Source organism: Crassostrea angulata, chromosome 4 (assembly GCF_025612915.1).
Source record: "Crassostrea angulata isolate pt1a10 chromosome 4, ASM2561291v2, whole genome shotgun sequence".
NCBI classification, from domain to species: Eukaryota; Metazoa; Mollusca; class Bivalvia; order Ostreida; family Ostreidae; genus Magallana; species Magallana angulata.
The window spans coordinates 15,183,262-15,202,622 of NC_069114.1; the positions used below are offsets into that span (position 1 = coordinate 15,183,262).

A 19,361-nucleotide genomic window follows, 5' to 3' on the forward strand; every position below is an offset into this window, starting at 1 on the left:
TTTAAATGAAGCTTTACCTGTTTTTATGAAAAACTGAATTGCTCTCTTCAAAATAATTGACAAATTTTTATGTTTTATGTGATTCTGAAAAAACACAAAAACGACTCAAAGTACAAGTTTAAATTTTAATGATGAAAATTGCTTTTTTGTTCAATTTCAAAATAATAACAAAATTTCAAATTGCAGCCAAACTGAAAAATAAAGCAATGAAATATTCATTCAAAACCTTTTAAATAACACTCATAAAACGTCAGGCTACAGACGCTTGAGTTAAAATAGAAACGGCAAACATGATCTTTACCACGTAGATTACATTAAAGATAACGTAGATTACAAGTACAAAAATACAAGTTTTTTTTTATTAAATTACTTTAACAGCGGAATATTTCAATCAAGTATTGAAGATAAATATTTATTTTGTTTAAAATGTTAATTTTCCATTCTTGTTTTAACAAATGAATTTCATAACGTAAATTACACATTCCATTTCGACAATAATAACGTCTCAAACTTTTAACCAAGAAAACACCAGCCACGAAATATATATACATGTACACGTTGACAATTAGACATGATGTTACGTTTTATGTCAATTAACATGTAGTAATATTCATACGATTGTTTTTCTGTTTTGTTCAGTAATCTACGTTACAATCGGCAAATTTCACACAAGAAAGTCTATTTTGTCATCATTTTCAACGCAAAAATTTCTGTGGCTGTTTCAAAATCTTCCTGTGATATTTCAAAACTTCTGCCACTTCTGCCATGCTTACTAGGTTCAGAGATGTTGCACAAAATTTCATTTGTCTTTACCCATAACTCATCATGATTGGCAGGCCATTTGTATAATGGTCGCGTTCCTGGTAATGTTTTCTTACATGGTTGCAAAAAGGTAATGAGAAGTTCGTCATCTTCTTCGTCAATTTCAAGAATCTTTCCGATAAACCAGTCCTTATCGTAGAAAGCGGCAACGTAATTGCCAACCTTCAATTCAAGCGTCAAAGACCGATTTCCCAATCCACTCTCATCAACAATGTTGTCTTCTGTTGTCAAAACATTTCCTCCGTCTAAATGTTCGGGCTCAGTTTCATTTGCAGTTTCATTCTCAACTGAATCACATGCTATATTTCTTTGAATTGACTTTTTTAACAAACAAGCTTCTGACGTATTGTGGTACTTTGCCTCAAGGCAGTCGGAACAGTAACAAGAAGTTGTTGATGTCGCTATTATGCCTTTCTCCACTCCAATCACACAATGGATTTGCATTGTTCCTTTCACTGGCTGCAGGTTGCGGTTAATTTCTGTCAATGATTCGCGCTTAGTTGTGCAATCTTCTGACTTTACAAATACATATTCGGCACTGGTGTGGTATTGCTGTACTTTATCAAAATAATCACACGCATCTTGGACAGTAATTTTCCCCTGCTTAATGGCAAGATCAGCTGTTCGCTTGGATGTTCCGCCAATGCCGTCGCACGGACCTTTGCCGTGCCCTGATTCGAAGAAGTTCCAGACAGCATTTACTCCAAACACATTTTCGTGGTCAGAAACGATGTAAAAGGAACTCTTATTTCGATACTGAGAACTAGGGCTGTCTGTCCAGTAATGAACAGTTTTCAGCAGTGGGACTTTCATTTTCATCTTTGGCATCAGCTGATCTAGAATTGCGAACACTGTTCCAAAATTATGGGCTAAATCATCCGACACGAAAACATAATTATCGTGTGTCAGTGTTCCATCCTCTGCTCTGTAGTAAGTAACTACTGGGTGGAGAGTAACTGCAGATGAATTCCAGTATGCGCTCTGTACTTCATCTGCAGACGTGCAAGTAAAATTTTCAGCAAAATCCATCTGGACGATGGCGTGTCCCTGAGGTAATTTCTCCTTTAGATTGTGCAGAGCTTTGTATTGGAGTTTCACCCTTGCAACGTGTTCTTGGAATTCAACAATTTGAATCTGTATGGCAGATATGAATTCTTCTTTTGTTATCTCTTTTTCTATGATCTTTGTTCTCTTTTTCCCGTCCGACATTTCAACTTTCTTCCACTGTTCATACTTGACCATTTCAACGTTTATCTCAGAACAAATTTCATTAACGTTGATGTTATTTTCCTTTAATTGTCTGGCAAACTCGTCAGGGCTTGACGGGACTTTAGCTCCCACAGATTTCATGTTCTTCAAAGCCAGTGCCATGTTCTGATGTTTTTGGCATAAACACGTATTTCTGGAAATGAATTTTGTCAAACAAATATAATTAGGCCTTAAACGACAAAATGTGGCAAGTGATATTTTTTCAGATGTTTCTGCTGCAAATTTCATATGCAAGCATGCCATACTATCATTCAAAACTCGTTTTTGCACGTGTCCGTTTTCAGCTTTCTTCTTGTCGTTCTTTCCTGGCATCATACGACTGTTGTCGTCCCTTTCTAGGAATTCAATAACTCTCCTACGCAGGGTTTCTCTTGCGTGTACTTTTTTCTGAATCTTTGGTAAACTGTTGATTCTTTTCGTGCAAAATACTTGTTTTGTGATGCTACCGCCAACACATTTTCTCATTCTGTACTTCTTCAACAATTTTCCCGAGACTATCCTTGAAATTAACTGCTTTCCTTTGATTCCATTTTCTTTCCATGCGCCTTTCAGTTCATCTGTTAAAACATTTGCTAAAAGCAGCCTCCGCTGAATGTTTTTTGGCATTTTTCTTGGCGTCAAACCCTCTTCCCTTATCTCTGTAGAGGTCCGTTTCCTGGGTGTCAGGACTTGCTTTCCAGTCGCCAAGTTGACCGATTCTTCGGTTTTAGCATTTTTGGTTTTGGTCAAAAGGCGCTGATATCGTTTAGATATTGTCTTAACTCTGCGATTCAGGTTTCTGTTTTCCTCATTAAGCTTTTCAATTGTCCTTCTGCATTTTGCTGTAGCTCGACTTATCCTACGTCTGGTGCGATTTCGTTGATCAATACCAGGAAGTTTAACAATCATAGAATTGGTTGAAGCCACAGTTGTTGACGTTACCTCTGGGTCCTGAAGAGATTCTATGTTAAGTTTTAGCTTCTTGTTTTCTCTGTGCTTTCGAACCGCCTCTCTAACTTTCTTTCGTCTATCGTTTGCCTTCTTTTTGGATTGCTCTGCTATGGGAACATAGTAGCCTTTAACACGAGCCCTTTCTTTCCTAAAATAATCCTCCCCTTCCCGTAACTTCTTTCTTTCCCTATATGCCCTCTGTATTTCTGCTTTTGATTTCCCCATAATCTAAAAATTAAGAAATATCTTTCACAATCAATCAAAACTGAAAATGTTTTTGTTTTTTTGTGAATAATTGAATAAAAATAATACAAAAATCATTTATCTTATTATGCAACTCTACATTGATCTAAAATTTTATCATCAAATACCAAAAAATCACTTCATTTTGTAAAGTAAGCTACGTTCTGTAAAATGGTAATTTACGTTATCATCTCTACTTTGGTTCGTTTAGACAATAGACATTTGGTATTTATCTAAATAGTAAGCGAGAGATAAACACATTATTGTGGATCTTATTTTCAACCTTAATTATGAGTTAAAATAAACTATTCCCTTTCCATTTTATCTGCAGTCTTTATGTTTTGATACCTTAAGTAAGCTACGTGATCAAGACAAAATGTAGTTCCGTAAACTATAATATTGCACAAATCAAAGGGTTTGCTATAACAAATTGAACATTTAGTTTAAAGTATATTCATAGTAATCATAGAAATTGTTTATCTTGAATTGTTATTATTTAATGGCATTGAAATAAAATCATTTTCAGAACGTAGCTTACCATTTTCAGAATACATGACACATATTGTATATGGTCTCAAACACAATATATTTACCATTTTGATAGACTTAACAGTTGTCATATGTAACAAGGCGTATTTTTAATCTGAATATAATAGAAAATAAAACAATTCCTACCTTAAAACTCACAATGGGGATGAGCGCGTTATTGATAATTTTTCGACATTGAAATTTCCCTTCAACACAACTTCAAGGACGTGACGTAATAGGAAGTAATTGGTGATGATTGTAAATTGCAAAAACGAAACCGATCATCACATAAAATCCGAAAAAATACTTCGCTAACGGTTTTATATCGCATTACCAATAGTATGGCAACGAAGATTACAAAACGTAAATTACAATTAGCCGATTAATACCTAAACTCACCAGTTTTTGTTCAAATGAGTGTTTATGTTTGGTTTAGAAATAGTCAACACACTACGTATTTTAAAAATGCACATGGGTTTGAACGAATACTTTTTCTTTAATAACCGTTTTCAACATCACGTAGCTTACATGCTTAAAACTACGGATCAAAAACGCAGATTGCAGACATCTGCAAAAGATATTTTGTATCCAGATAACATCGGTATGTATATTATATCATTGACCAATATAAAATGAGATTTTTTTTTATAATAACACTGAAAATAAAGGTTATTAAACATTAGAAATGACATATCATTAGTGGACAACGTAGCTTACGCACTTTTTGACGACATCAGGCAGAGTTACGAAAAAAATAGAATAAATCTTTATCGTGGCCTATCGCATTTTAAAAACAGTCATATACATGTGTATCGTGATTTGGTGTTGTTTTAATGAGATTTTGAAATAAATAGCATTTTTTATAAATGTGCAAATATAAGATACCGCTTTGGCGACATGCTATTTTAAGAAATATTCAACATCTTTTGGCTTCCCACCTTTTAAAATAAAGACTTCTAACGTTTATTTTGTGTTGTGTTTACATGTACGATCACAGTTTAGTTTTATAAAAAACATAAAACCTTCCAATCACACCTTGTTTACTTCGTAGGTTTAGGAGACATACAGTCTGTACAAAAGTTTGCTTATTCTGAGAATAGGTGATAAGGAAGAGTTCTGCATTGAGCTAGGAATACAATATGCTCAGATAGAAGTTACCTCAGTTGAAACACCAAATAAAGAATTAGGAATCCCTAATTTAACCATACCTATCACTGGAGATGGAAACTGTTTTTTCAGAGCAGTCTCATATTGTCTAACGAGTACAGAAAATCACCATCATGTTGTTCGCAGCGCAATATGCAATCACATTCTAAAGAATGAAAACAAATTTCAATCATTTTTGAGATCTAATGAAGCGTCAGTCAAAAACCACGTGTCTTCAATGGAGAAAGAAGGGAATTGGGCAACGGAAATCGAAATTTTTGCATTAGCTCATATGCTATCGGTCGATATTTTCACATTTTCAAATGGCAATTGGCTCAAGTTCTCAGGACAAAATGTCTGTGCATCTCTCAGAACAAAACGAAATGGTTTATATTTAAACCACCAAAATCAAAACCATTATGAAGTTGTCCTTGATGTTGGTGAGTTAATGGTTGATGTTATAAGCGAAAGCAAACTCGACTCCATGTACGTAGATAAAAGTTGTCGAAAATCAAGAATTGAAAAAGGAAATAAAAAAAATCAATACAAAAGGGAAATGTATCGAAAAAAGTACAACGAAAATTTAGACTTCAAAAATCAAAAGCTTTGGAAAGCCTCACTGAAGTACAAAGAGAATGAAAAATTCAGAATCTCATTAAAAGAAAGCAATAAAACAAAATATCAGAATGATCAGACATTTCGGGACAAAGCTAGGCTCATGAGTAAGAACAAAAGTCGAGCACAATACAATGACCCTGATCACAGAAAAAAGGTATTGAACAAAGCAAACTCTAACTATCGAACTGATCCGACATACAGAGAGAAAATTAAGCAAAAGGCGGTTTTAAAGTACAAGAAAGATAGTGTATATAGATCTACCTGTGTGGAGAAGAGCAAGCAAAAGTACAAAATTGACAGTGTTCATAGGCAGAATGTCAAAAGAAAAAGTACATTAAAATACAAAACCAATGACGTACATCGACTGAAAGTCAAAACAAAAAGTAGGCTGAAGTACAAAACTGATGACGAACATAGACAAAACGTCAAAACTAGAAGTACTCAGAAATACAATACCGATGATAAACATAGACAACAAATGAAAATGAGAAGCTCAAAAAAGTATGAATTGAATGAAAAACACAAAGAAAATGTGAAACAAAGAAGTATCAATAAGTATCGTTTGGATGATGCTCACAAAGAGAGGGTTAAAAAAGCGAGTATTCAGAAATATAGATGCGATGAAAAATTCAGAGAAAAACTCCTTCGCAGTAGTTCATTGAAATACGAAACGGATGAAACTTTCAGATCGAAGTCCCTAGAAAACAGCAAGCGTTATTACCACTCTAGTCCAGGTATTCAGAAAAAGAAGATACAAAAGTCCAAGCAAAGTAGGTTGAACAAAAAAATCAAACTTGAAAACTTTGAAGAAGTTATAAATCTGTTCAAAAAAAATACTGCTCGGGGTCCAGATTTTGCATGCTGTTGTTGTCATCGATTGTTGTTCCAAAATCAAGTACAAATGTGCAATAGAGACGTGTATTCCAAGAGTGAAAAATCGAGAGAAGTGGCTGGTGCTTGTATCAAAGATACGTTTTTGCATCAATGTAAAACGTCGTGCTCAGAAAATTGTGCGAACTCATCAATGTGGATATGTTATACATGTCACCGAAAGATAATGAGTGGTGAAATCCCTCCAGAAGCATCAGCTAATAACATGTTCCTTGAGCCAGTCCCTGAGGAACTTTCTCGCTTAAACAATTTGGAACAGCATTTGATTTCCTTACATATACCTTTCATGAAAGTCATGGCTCTTCCAAAGGGTGGGCAGAAGAATATTCATGGTCCTGTTGTTTGTGTACCATCTAATTTGAAGAAAGCAACATTTTTACCTCTAAAAGAGGATGAAAACCTTTTGCTTCGAGTAAAATTAAAGAGGAAACTGAGCTACAAAAGTTATTATGAATATCAATTCATAAACCCAACTCATGTTCTCACTGCACTAGACTACTTAAAACAAAACAACAAATGGTATGCTGGAATCTTTATCAATAGAGACATTGAGAGTAATGAAAATGTAGAAGGTTCTGAACAAGATGAAGTTCAAACTTCAAATGAAAATTCTGAACGAGATGAAATTCAAACATCAAATGAAGATACTGAACAAGTTCAAGGAGAAACACCGAATGAAGATTCCGAACAGATACAAATAGCTGTAGACAGCTGTCTCCAACCTGTAGATATTGCACAAGAAGTTTTGGACCATTATTTTGATGATGTCTTCAATATTGCCCCTGCAGAAGGAAATAATCCAGTACGGATGCTTCAAGAACAAGGAAACGAAGCAAAGACATTCCCTTGCCATTTTCCATCAGGACAATTCTCATTTGATCAACAAAGAGATAAAAGATTGACACTTGCTCGATATTTCAATAACAGGCTGATGAATGCAGATAACAGATTTGCAAAAGATACAAACTACATCTTCTTTAGTCAGTATATGTCAGAACTAAATCAAGTAATTGAAAAAACGCAGATTTCTGTTCGGAAGACGGTCACCAAAAATGAAAAGGGGAGCGTTATCAATTCAGATATGCTTAGAAATCCAGAAACTCTGTCAAAACTGTTGAGGAACGATGAAGCAATTAGATTTATGCAACCGATAAGAGGTACACCAGCATACTGGTCAGCAACTCAGAAAGATCTATTTGCTATGCTTAGACAGCTTGGAATTCCAACATGGTTTTGCTCGTTTTCTTCAGCAGAATATAGATGGAATGATGCCATAAGTTCTTTACTCAAACAACTCAATGATGAAAGAAATCCGGATTTGTTAGACTGGACCGAAAAAAATGAAATTTTGCGGAGCAATCCCGTTACAGTGGCTAGAATGTTTGAACATAGATTTCGTATCTTTCAGCGGGATGTTATTCATTCACCGTCAGAACCTATTGGGAAAATAGCCGATTTCTTTCAAAGAGTTGAATTTCAACAAAGAGGTTCGCCACACATGCATTGTTTATTTTGGGTGGAAAACGCACCAAAAATAGATGTTGATGGTAAGGAAGCTGTGGCAGAATTTATCGACAGATACGTGACATGTGCTGTGCCAACTGAAAATGAAGACTCTGAACTAAGAAAAATTGTACTGGATGTTCAACAACACAGTAAGAAGCACTCAAAGTCGTGCAAGAAAAATGGAAAAGAATGTAGATTTAACTTCCCGAGACCTCCCTCACAGCGTACATTCATAACAGAAAAGCATGATGATGACGATGAAGATGAAACTGCAGAAATTCAAGATGTGCACCAACGTAATTCTACTTCAAATCTTACCAAGTCTCAAGCAAAAGAAATTTTATTGAGTGTTTGGAATAAGATTCACACTGATTGTGATGGGTATGAGACAACAGAAGATATTTTCGAGGATCTTTCTCTGAATCAAGACACATACCAAAATGCAATGAATGTTTTGTCAGAAAAACTGACAGTTGTCCTCAAAAGGCATCCAAATGAATTGTGGACAAATCAGTACAACCCATGTCTTCTTAAATGTTGGGATGCAAATATGGATATACAATATGTTTTGGATCCTTTTAGTTGCATCGTATACATCGTCTCGTACATCTCTAAATCTGAAAGGGAAATGGGAATGTTATTAAAACAAACAAACGTTGAAGCCCAAGAAGGAAATCTGGATGCCAAACAAACATTAAAAAAAATAGGATCTGCATATTTGACGCACAGAGAAGTTACTGCGCAAGAAGCCGTCTACAGAGTTTGCAATCTAAGAATGAAAGAAGCTTCAAGGAAAGTGATCTTCATACCAGTTGGAGAAAACCCTACTCGAATGACAAAACCCCTTTCACAAATGAAGCGAAAACAAAAGGATGCTAACGATGATTTACACGACGAAAATGACGAGGATGACGAAATTTTCATGACAAACATTGTCGAAAGGTACGAAAACCGACCAGACAACAAGATATTTAACAACATATGTCTAGCCGAGTTCTGCTCTGATTATCGCGTCCTTGCCAAATCCCAAGTTCCAAAAGGGGTTAATGAAAATGTCTTTGAACTTCAAAATTCTAAGGGATATGTTCAAAAGAGAACGAGAACAAAACAGGCAGTTGTTAGGTATCCAAGATTTAGCGCTGAAAAAACATCTGAGAAATTTTATCAATCTCGACTACAGCTGTTTCTTCCCTATCGGCATGAAACACAATTAAAACCGGAAACTTTTGATTTGTACGAAACATTTTATGAAAAAGGATTTGTGAAGTTACATGGCACGAGATCTGTAACAGCAGTAAAAATAATTGTGGAAACAAATCATGCTCGCTTTGCTCAGAATGAAAGTGTTATAGATGAAGCTCAAGAGTTGTATGAAAACATAGGAGAACCGGAAGATGCATGGGCAAATCTATGCCCCGAGACAGAAAAAAATAGAGATGAATGTGCCATGATGAAGTCAACACAGAAAACCCCCGAAGATCTTGTAGAAAATATACCAGATATTGACAGTGATTTCAACAAAGCTGATGTGTTATATCAAGTACAACAACTTTGCGTCTCTAATGAAGAAATGTTGAATATTGTACAAAACTTGAATCAAATCCAACAAAACGTGTTCTACTTTGTGCGAGACTGGTGTGTCAGAAAAATAGTAAATGAAAACCCAGCTCCGTTCCATATATTTTTAACAGGAGGTGCAGGAACAGGAAAAAGCCAAATTGTGAAAGCTATCAATTTCGAAGCATCACGCCTTTTCTCTAAAAGATTGTCGTCACCAGAGGCTTTATCAGTGTTGCTGACAGCTTTTACCGGCACAGCTGCATTTAACATTGGTGGCAGTACAATTCACAGTGTTTTTTCTTTGACAAAGTTCTTGCCACTGCCATATGAACCATTAAAAGAACAAACTTTAAGTGAAATCAGAATGAAGCTCTCAGACTTGCAAATTCTTGTAATAGATGAAGTATCGATGGTGTACAAAAGACTTTTATACTACATCCATGAAAGACTAGTGCAAATCAAAAAATGCAAACACCCATTTGGAGGCGTTAGTGTGCTTGCAGTCGGTGATTTCTTCCAACTACCACCAGTAAAACAAAGAAAAGATGAGAGACTATATAAAGACAATGCATCATATCCAATTGACCATTGGCAAGATTTATTTCAAGAAGTTGAATTGACTGAAATTATGCGTCAACGCAATGATGTTCCATTTGCAAGAGCTTTGAATTTGCTGCGCACAAGAACCTTAGAAGATCCTTTAGCAAATGAAACACTTGACACAGTGAATGATTGTATCAGAGATGGTCCGGAAGATGTTCTTCACGTATACTCCACTAACGATGAGGTAAACAATTACAATTTGAATATGCTAGAAAAGAAATGCAAAGATTTCAAACAGATTGATGCAAAAGATTATCAAAAAGATAAAACCTCAGGAAAACTCTGCCTTAGAGATAAACCGTGCATAACCAAAACTGACAGTTTATCAAGCTCGTTACTCTTCGCAGTTAATGCTCGTGTCATGTTGACGAGAAATTGCGATGTCAAAGATGGTTTAGTCAATGGAGTTATGGGATACATTTCACACTTTCAATACGGAGATGCAGAAAAAACAAACGTTACAGCTATAGCTGTTATATTTGACAGTCAAAACGTCGGTATAAAAACGGGAAAGCGAACTAAAAATGGAAACATGGTATTGATTGAAAGAATTCAAGAAGAAATTCTTGTAAGGAAATCAAATGCTATTGTTAGACAGCAGTTTCCATTAAAGCTATCATGGGCCTGTACAGCTCACAAGGTTCAAGGGATGACTGTTGAAAAAGTTGTTGTCAACCTTGACAAAACATTTGCTCCTGGCCAAGCCTATGTTGCATTAACGAGAGTAACTTCAAAAGATGGATTATTCATAGAAACAAACGACAGAGCAAAGTTAGCCAAAAAGTTGTACGCTGATCCAGATGTGAAATCAGCCATGAAAGACATGAAAAAACTGGAACTTGACAGACCATTTGAAGTTCACTCCAACAGCACCATAGTTGTACTTCATAACATTCAAAGCCTGAATAAAAACTTTTACCACATGAAATGTGACAGGAGATTCACAAATGCGGACATTGTTTGTTTAACTGAAACATGGTTAAGATCTGATCAAGAAACTGCTCATCTACATTTGAATGGGTTTCAATTTCGCCATCTTGCAAGAATAGAAGCTTATAGCAACAACGATGAACACACGAGGTCATTACGTAATTCAAAAGGAGGTGGGGTCGCTTTCTATATCAAAGAAAACAATGAGAGTCAGATAATTCATCATTCAATCGAAAACATTGAAGGCATTGCTGTCAAGTTGCTGAAAAAAAACATAGCCATAGTGAATGTTTATCGGCCACCTACATTGAACGTTACCATATTTTTGCAATCTCTGAAATCTTTAATAGACACCGTAAGATTACAATGCAAAATGTGCATTTTCGTAGGAGATTTCAACGAAGATACAAAGTTATCTGGCCCTATACAAACTTTTATGGAGCACAACGGGTTTAAGCAGATAGTGAATTTTTTCACAACAGAGGGTGGAACAACTTTAGACCATGTTTATATCTCTGATTCAATTGAAGCGCACACAAAAAGATTTTCTACCTTTTACAGTTATCATGAGGGTGTATTTCTATTTCTTTGAAAATCCATACTGGCATGAGTTGGCATGATTACAGTAGAATACTTTATTAAAAACACGATTTTACAAACTTTTACCATATTCTTAAGATTCTTGTCAAATTTGGACAATTTTCAATTTTTGTCAAGGCAATTGTTATAGCATTAACATTATACACATTTTTCCGGATTGAGTTTGAATTTTAGAATATTCCGGATTTATGGATTCTGTTTTGTTATTAGGATTTTTCGCGGGACACGAGCAGTTTAGATTCTCCCTAGTTCCTGTGCTCAATACCATTTAGATTTACAATGTTTACTATGTTTGTTTCTACGAGATAAAACTTCTAAGTTGGTAAGTTTTACATGAATCTGCTTGTGTATAGTGTTGTGCAAAAAGTTATGTATAAACGATAGGTATAAATGTGTAAACAAAAGTGTTCAACTGTGAAGATGCATTTTAAATAACATGTTCGAATGTTGGCACAAGGGATATATCTAGAATGTGTATATAGATTTAAAGCTAAAGTATCATAGCATGTTTTTATTATATGATATGTCGGAATTTAAGGTTTCATTGTTTGCATGCAATGTTTTGTGCACTCTACAATAGGCGTACATATATAGTCATTGATTTTGAATTGTGTAATTTGCCAGTAGTACGAGTTTCGTTATATTTGCTAATTTGCTAGAGCATAAGTGAAAGTATTCATTTCAAGAACACGGGGCATATATATTTACTAGAGTGATATTTGTCATATGTTGAGTGTGTTTTGTTTGTTTATTCATAGCATCAAAACTTTTCTTTGTTTTTCCAGTTAATCACATCTAGTCACATCACGTGTTGTCCCATCAAGTCACATCATCATGCCATTGTCACAAATCATCATACTAGTTTTTCAATGACTGAATAAAGATGTGCATTAGCAACAAGTTGCCTCTTCATTGATGGTAGCCAGTACAGCAATATTAAGCTCAAGTTTCGTGAATGTTTATATACTAGTAATTACCATTTCTTATTATTCAAATAAGGTACAACCAATTCAAACAAGACGCTTTGAAAAAACACAGTCTATAAATCAATATGTCCTAAAAATGCGGTTTTGATTAATGTAATATATTTTATGGACTCTGTAAAACACCGGTTTTATAACCAATATTAAAGAAAAAGTCAATGTAGATTTTCCAAATAAATAAGAAATATTTGTACAACATATCTAGCTAAATACGAAATTAAAAACGTAGTATCTTTTAATATTTCAAAGCTGAGACTGTACAATAAGATTTAGCTAAAAAAAACTGAACAACGATTATTATTGAAAAGATTATAACCAAGGTTTTTCGCAATCGAAGAAACAAGGTATGCATAATGTTTAGCAAATTCTGTACATTTTGTATATCACAAATTTTAATGAAAACTTCATGTTTTTCAAACATTTTGTCATATTCTCTGTAAAATCTTTCGTCCGAATATACGTTGTATTCTGATTTTTAAAAAAAATATTCTAATAACGGAAAAGCAGGCATGTCCGGAAATTTTGATTCCGCGTCCTGGGTTTAAAAAATAGTGTAATGTTCAAAGTAAAATTAACTCGTACCAAAAATAATTGCTAAGTCGTACCTGAACACATTCGGATTTTATTTGTTCAGTCGTTCTTAAAATCGGAAAGGTTTTTGTTAAGTCGAACTTAAAATCATTCGTATTTTGTCAAGTCGTACCAGGAATAATTCGATTTTTTTCATCTTTTTATTTTTGTTACTCTTGTTATTGGTTTAAGAGCTCTGCTTCTTACAGGAACTTCAAGCTTTACTTTCGACATTAACGGAAGACCCACTCGTTGCTTTGCAACGAGCTTTGCTCTAGTTTATTATTATTATTCTTCTTGTTTTTCCTTCTGACTTCTTTTTTGCTTTATATCTCAAAAACTATTCAACCGATTTGCAAGAAATTTTCAGAGATTATGTTAAATAGTTGTCCCTTGAAGATTTTTAACTTTCAGTCATTAAGTCACTTCCGTTTTCTAGTTACGTCATTTTTAAAAATTTCAAAAAGTGATTTTGTCCAGGACTTTTCTCGTAAACGGTTGTTTATAAAGACTTGAAACTCTCTGTGATTGTAAATCTGCGGATTTACTTATGGCAAATTTACAAAAAAAAATATTTTGTAACTTCCGGTCGAAACCGGAAGTGATTCTAATTTTTCGGAATTTTCATTTTTTTGAGCGAATAATAAAATTATATGCATGTTGTAGAGTTTGCAAAGCTAAATGCAAAACTAAAACTCGTTTTCAAATCGGATGATGCATTTCAGAGATATCGGGGTTTAAAAATTGATCTTTCCGGAAATTTTGATTCCGTGTTTTTGGTTTTAAAAATAGTGCATATTTCACACTGAAAGTAATTTCTACTGAAAACAATTTGTACTGATAATTAAACTATATATAAAACACAAAATTATATGCATATTGTAGAGTTTGCAAAGCTTAATACAAAACTGAAATTCTTTTTCAAATCGGATGATGCATTGCAGAGATATCGGGGTTTAAATATTGATTTTTCCGGAAATTTTGATTCCGTGTTCTTGGTTTAAAAAATAGTGTAAAATTCACACTGAAAGTAACTCCTGCTGAAAACAATTCGTGCAGGTCATAAAACCGGACTCTGTTTTTATTAGTTAATTAAAGTGTTTATCGATACAATTTAGTTATTTCGATCGATAATTACGTTGTTAGTTTTTATTAGTCTTATTAGTTTTAATCGAAATAATCATCGTACGATTCCCCATTTCAACTCGCCATGTTTTGACTGCGAACAAACAGCTGATAGCGGTGTGTCTACATTTTAAAAAAAAGCAAGGCCTGCAAGACGTCGATAGTGGAAATTTCAGCTCAACTAACGTATGACAGATTATAAAGGTATGTTTCAATACAGGATATGTCGTATTTACTTTTTCTTTTCAGAGTATTTGCACTTAGTCTTTTCAATCTAATCCGAGATTCCTCTGACTCTAACCTCCGCTTTTGAAGTACGTCACAATATAAAAGCGGGCGTTAGAGTCAGCGGAATCTCGGAATATTATCTGTCCAGTGTATTTTCACGGTAGCTGCAGAACTGTAGCTCTCCGGGAAAAAATAATGACAGACCGGAGAGCTACAGGGCCACCCATTGAAAAAATTGTACATGTATATTTATTGCGCAGAAAAACGTGCGCTAGTTTTGGACAGATTTACCTTATTTATACGCAAATTCTGTGAAAACAATTAGTACCATTAAATTCTTCATGCAATTTACTACTGATATCGCCTCTTTATTTGCCTCAGACTTTCTCCGAAACACGCTACCCCTCGGGAAATCAAGTATGTTGAATTTACATCGAGATCGAGAGTCGCCATTTTTACATGTAAACAAAGTGGACCACATGAATTTACGGGACTGGTGATGGTGTTTAAAAGACTATCCGAGGCAAGTGAAGAAAGGATATCAGTAGTAAATTGCATGAAGAATTTAAAATTAAAAGCGGTGGGAGTCCTAAGGTACACAAGAATAGAATGTTGTAATTAGAGTGCATGTATGCATGATGATAACTTTACCCAAATATTTAAATATAGCAGATCTTCACAATATCGCCTTCACTGAATTTATAAATTAAAAAACTCAGGCTTGTGTTTAATTAAATAAATATATTTGACAAAGTAAATATTCAATCTAATTAAAATTAGACCTTTTGTCTCGCTCTCTATATGGTTATTGCTTGTGTAACAGGCATGTAAAACAGAGTGCGAGATGAAAAGTCTCAAATTTCATATTATATCAAGCTCAGAATTTAGGTCAATGTTCCATGATATCTATTAAACAGTCTTCTCAAGATATAAGTATTTCACAGAATCATTGTAATTTGAGAGATTAGATTATCTTTTATACATATTGATTCATTTTAGGTAAGCTTTACATGCATATCACATCTACATAGTATGTAAATAATTTTTACTGCATGTGCCTCAGATCTCTCTCTGTCTCTCTCTCTCTCTCTCTCTCTCTCTCTCTCTCTCTCTCTCTCTCTCTCTCTCTCTCTCTCTCTCTCTCTCTCTTTTAATCTTGGCAAAGACTCATGAAACTGTCAGAGGGCATCTTAATTTTATGACAAAAATATCTCGATCTTGTAAAAGAAATCCAAAGTGCATTGAATTTTAAAATGAGCATGTATTATTAATCCCTCATTTTTATGCGCATTATACATAGTATTGTTTTTAAAACATGTAATTCGTAAGAAAAAAAAACCCTCGCTAAATTTATTCGCAATAAACCCCAGTAGAATTGACAAAACATGGTATACACGTAGCAGAAGCTTATACTTTGACACTGTTTGGATTGGTAATATTCCTTTGTAGTTTATGAATTGAAATATTGCTGTCGCTTTTCAAGTAAAACAAACTCTCTCGCTCACTCCTGCTCTCGCTCTCTCTCAATCTGATATGTCTATACCCAAGAAATTATTTTAATGTTATGATATTATGACTTGATATGCACATTTTTGTTTTTGTACTGGCTAAATGTTAATGTCATATATTTGGATATGTCATACTTATAACACTGCATGGTCAGTGTATTTTTTCCAAAAATATTATGTATATGTTAATGTAAACACAGCTATTACAAGTACATGTATGTTAACACAGCTAATTTATTTTTTTTTTATTTCAGCTTAAAGCAGACTCTTGTTACCACATGGCTTTTACCTGTTGATTCTTGTGGTTTCAGCTCTTGAGGTTAACCTGTCACCTCTACCCACATGCATATTCCTTGTGTTCTACAGACTATCTACCGGTAATTCAAATTAAATCGGATAATGCATGAACAATAATGGAACTTTAAGAAAGCATCATGTCCTATTGTGGTTTGTTCATGTTTGATAAGAAATTATGAAAAACAAAATTAAGGCTGTTTAAAGAAATATAATTGTTGTGAAAATTTGTTTTTCAATAAAAGTATGCAATTATGTTTCCTTCATTTTTTATTTTATAAAGATATTTAGATGTGTTTACATAGTTGAAAAATCACCCAAACTCTTTCCAATTTTCTCCATAAGATTACATGTAGGATATGTAAATGTACATTTGACTTTTGAATAACACCAGCAATGATAATTACTTTTGAAATGAGCAAGAAACAATCTATTTTCATCCCTTTAAGGTATATATGCATAAAAAAAGTAGAAAAAAACATGTCAAATTTGAACATTTTTAATGGAATTCTCCGCCGCCTCCAGCTACCCGGGTGTGTTTGAATTTAATTTTATATAAGGCAGATGTTGAACTTGTTGATCTTACTGTTTTATCATGGTTAAAAAGAGACTAGAAACCAGAATAGATTAGATATTTAATAAATATGATTGTTAACTTACTTTTTTTCATGGAAAAAAGAAATCACATGCAGGAATACTTGTCTATTTAATTATTAAAATGCTACAAATCATTCAAGAAACATAAAAAGATCAAATTTTAGTATCATTGATGATTGTTTTCAAATATGTGTGAGAAATGACTCATAGAAATTGCCACAAGTTTCAGAAAATTAGGTAAAAGATTTCAAACCATGACTTTTTATGAAAATCAAAAGATAGGGGGTGGGTATACATGTAAGGGCATTTCTAAGTTATGTGATGCTTTTATCAAGATTATATCATGTAGATGTATGTTGTATTGAATAAGGTTTCTTATTAAAGGTGGTTGAACAACAATTGACCTCTAAAAGGTCAGGTAAAGATGTTTTACTAAGGAGAACCCTGTAAATCTGTGTTGAGTAAAAGAAATTGGAAATGGTGGGTTCACTTAAATGGCCATATGTTTATTAAACCTCAATGGAATTGTCAATATGTGGTATACTTTTTTCTCAGAATTGCATTAGCTTTCTTATTCTAAGACAAAGACATCTGTTCATAAAATGTACTAAGTTAAAGGTAGCAAGGGACCATTCGGATAAAGTACCCGTTAATATTTTTGTAAAATTAAGGTACATCACTACACCTAGACTTATACTTTTTAAGACACTACTTCACAAGATGGCGATTTAAATGTTTTGTTGAACTCTTAATATCGTTTGATTGGGTTGTATACCGTCATAGCTTAATGGTTAAAGTATTGGGTTTCTAAAGCGTTTGAGTTTTAGTCCGCCTGGAGCTTTTGTTACTGTTTATTGAATTAAATTTTTGAAAATGTAATTGTTCATCCAAATTTGCATATTTTTTGCCTATTTGACTTAAACACTTCTTATCAATTATGATATCTATCATAATCAAGTAATTTTCTGCTGATTTGAGAAAATATTTCAAGGTGTTTTGAGCCACCTTAAGAGATGCTGCACAATTGAAGGCTTATGAGTGTTGCTAAGATTCATAAAATGAATTTTAATGATCATCATTAGAGGGATCTCCCTTGTTGGAATTGGTATGCAATATGAAAACCCCTAATGTTTAATACGTACATGCGAATTGAATGGTGAAACTTGCGGCTAAGACTGTTGTGTTGACTTTACACTGTGAAATTGCAGGTTACAAATGGGAGGTTATATAACTCGAAATTTATGTGGATGGGACATTATATACCTATTCACTGGGTATGAGGATGATAGCAAGTTTATTGTCCTCTAAGACAGCCACTATTTCATGGGGCGAAGCCAAGTGAAATAGTTGCTGTTGAGGGGGACAATAAACTGTCTGTCATCCTCACACAACACAACAGTCTTAGTCTGTCTTTCTGTCAGTAAATAGCTATAGATATCTTAATTATTATCCTGAAGAAAACTTTATTTGTTGGCGATGCAGAATTTCTTGATGATAAACAAATTAGAATTATCGGACTTTGAATTTAATGCTGTGATCGGATTATACCAGAGGTGTTCCGAGTTTAAAAAAGGGAAATTGTATGCTGCTGGTGAATACTTTCGTTGACTATTCACTATGGACAGATAGCATAGAAACTATTTCACAGTTAGATGGAATAGCATGTTTATTCATTGTAATTTTACATAGGAAATATTCACAGAAATATAATAAACTTTACATTGCTAAGTTTCTGACATTTGATGGTGCAACAAGCACAGTTTGGAAGGTCAAAGGTGACATCTTTTGTATCTGACTCCTTTTCGGCTTTATAACTCAAAAAGTTTATAACCGATTGAGATGAAACTTTGAGAGATTATGTGCAACTATTATGCCTCTAAGATCCTAAAGTTTCTTTGAAAACGACCTTTCCGTTTTTACGTTACGTCATTTAAACAAAAAAATTTAGAAAGTCATTTTGTCCGCAGCGTTTCTAAAAATGCTTTAAGATAGAGGCTTGAAATTTTCAATGGTTATGATTTTGTCGTTTTACCTCTGTAATAAGGCTCAAAATGAAAATCTGTCACTTCCGGTCAAAACCGGAAGTGAATCAAATTTTTCGAAAAATTGAATTTTTTGATCAAGTCAAAAATGAATATCTGTTTTGTAGAGCTTATTCAGCTTAATCTAACACTGAAAGCCGTTTTAAAATCGGACGATGCATTAGAGATATTGGGGTTTAAAAATTGATATTTCCAGAAATTTTGATTCCGCGTCCTTGATTTAAAAAAATAGCGTAATGTTCAAAGTAAAATTAACTTGTACAAAAAAAACTTGTTAAGTCGTACTTGAAATTAGTAAGGTTTTTGTTAAGTCGTACTTAAAATCATTCGGATTTTGTTAAGTCGTACCAGGAATAATTCGATTTTTT

General features: G+C 33.9%; 2 protein-coding genes and 1 long non-coding RNA gene across 3 annotated transcripts; 2 read left to right on the plus strand and 1 right to left on the minus strand.

Annotated features, from left to right (window-relative positions):
- Positions 1-99: 99 nt before the first annotated feature.
- LOC128180478 (uncharacterized) lies at positions 100-4,775 on the minus strand. Its single transcript, XM_052848597.1, has one exon. The coding sequence runs from the start codon at positions 3,244-3,246 to the stop codon at positions 679-681; it is 2,568 nt and encodes an 855-aa protein (XP_052704557.1). The 5' UTR covers positions 3,247-4,775; the 3' UTR covers positions 100-678.
- Positions 4,776-6,613: 1,838 nt separating this feature from the next.
- Positions 6,614-11,895, plus strand: LOC128182097 (uncharacterized). The gene is made up of 2 exons (XM_052850711.1): positions 6,614-11,074; positions 11,857-11,895. The coding sequence occupies exons 1-2, from the start codon at positions 6,614-6,616 to the stop codon at positions 11,893-11,895; spliced, it is 4,500 nt and encodes a 1,499-aa protein (XP_052706671.1).
- Positions 11,896-14,326: 2,431 nt separating this feature from the next.
- On the plus strand, positions 14,327-16,611 carry LOC128180479 (uncharacterized). The gene is made up of 2 exons (XR_008243232.1): positions 14,327-14,528; positions 16,315-16,611. It is a non-coding gene; the product is annotated as an uncharacterized LOC128180479 (long non-coding RNA).
- Positions 16,612-19,361: the final 2,750 nt, after the last annotated feature.

Excerpts from the sequence above, each read along its gene's own strand:
- LOC128182097 (XM_052850711.1), top strand. The coding sequence starts at position 6,614 with ATGAGTGGTGAAATCCCTCCAGAAGCATCAGCTAATAACATGTTCCTT. Across the intron at positions 11,075-11,856 it reads GATTCACAAATGCGGACATT|GATTTTTCGCGGGACACGAG; the intron begins GTTTGTTTAACT and ends TTTTGTTATTAG.
- LOC128180478 (XM_052848597.1), bottom strand. The coding sequence starts at position 3,246 with ATGGGGAAATCAAAAGCAGAAATACAGAGGGCATATAGGGAAAGAAAG.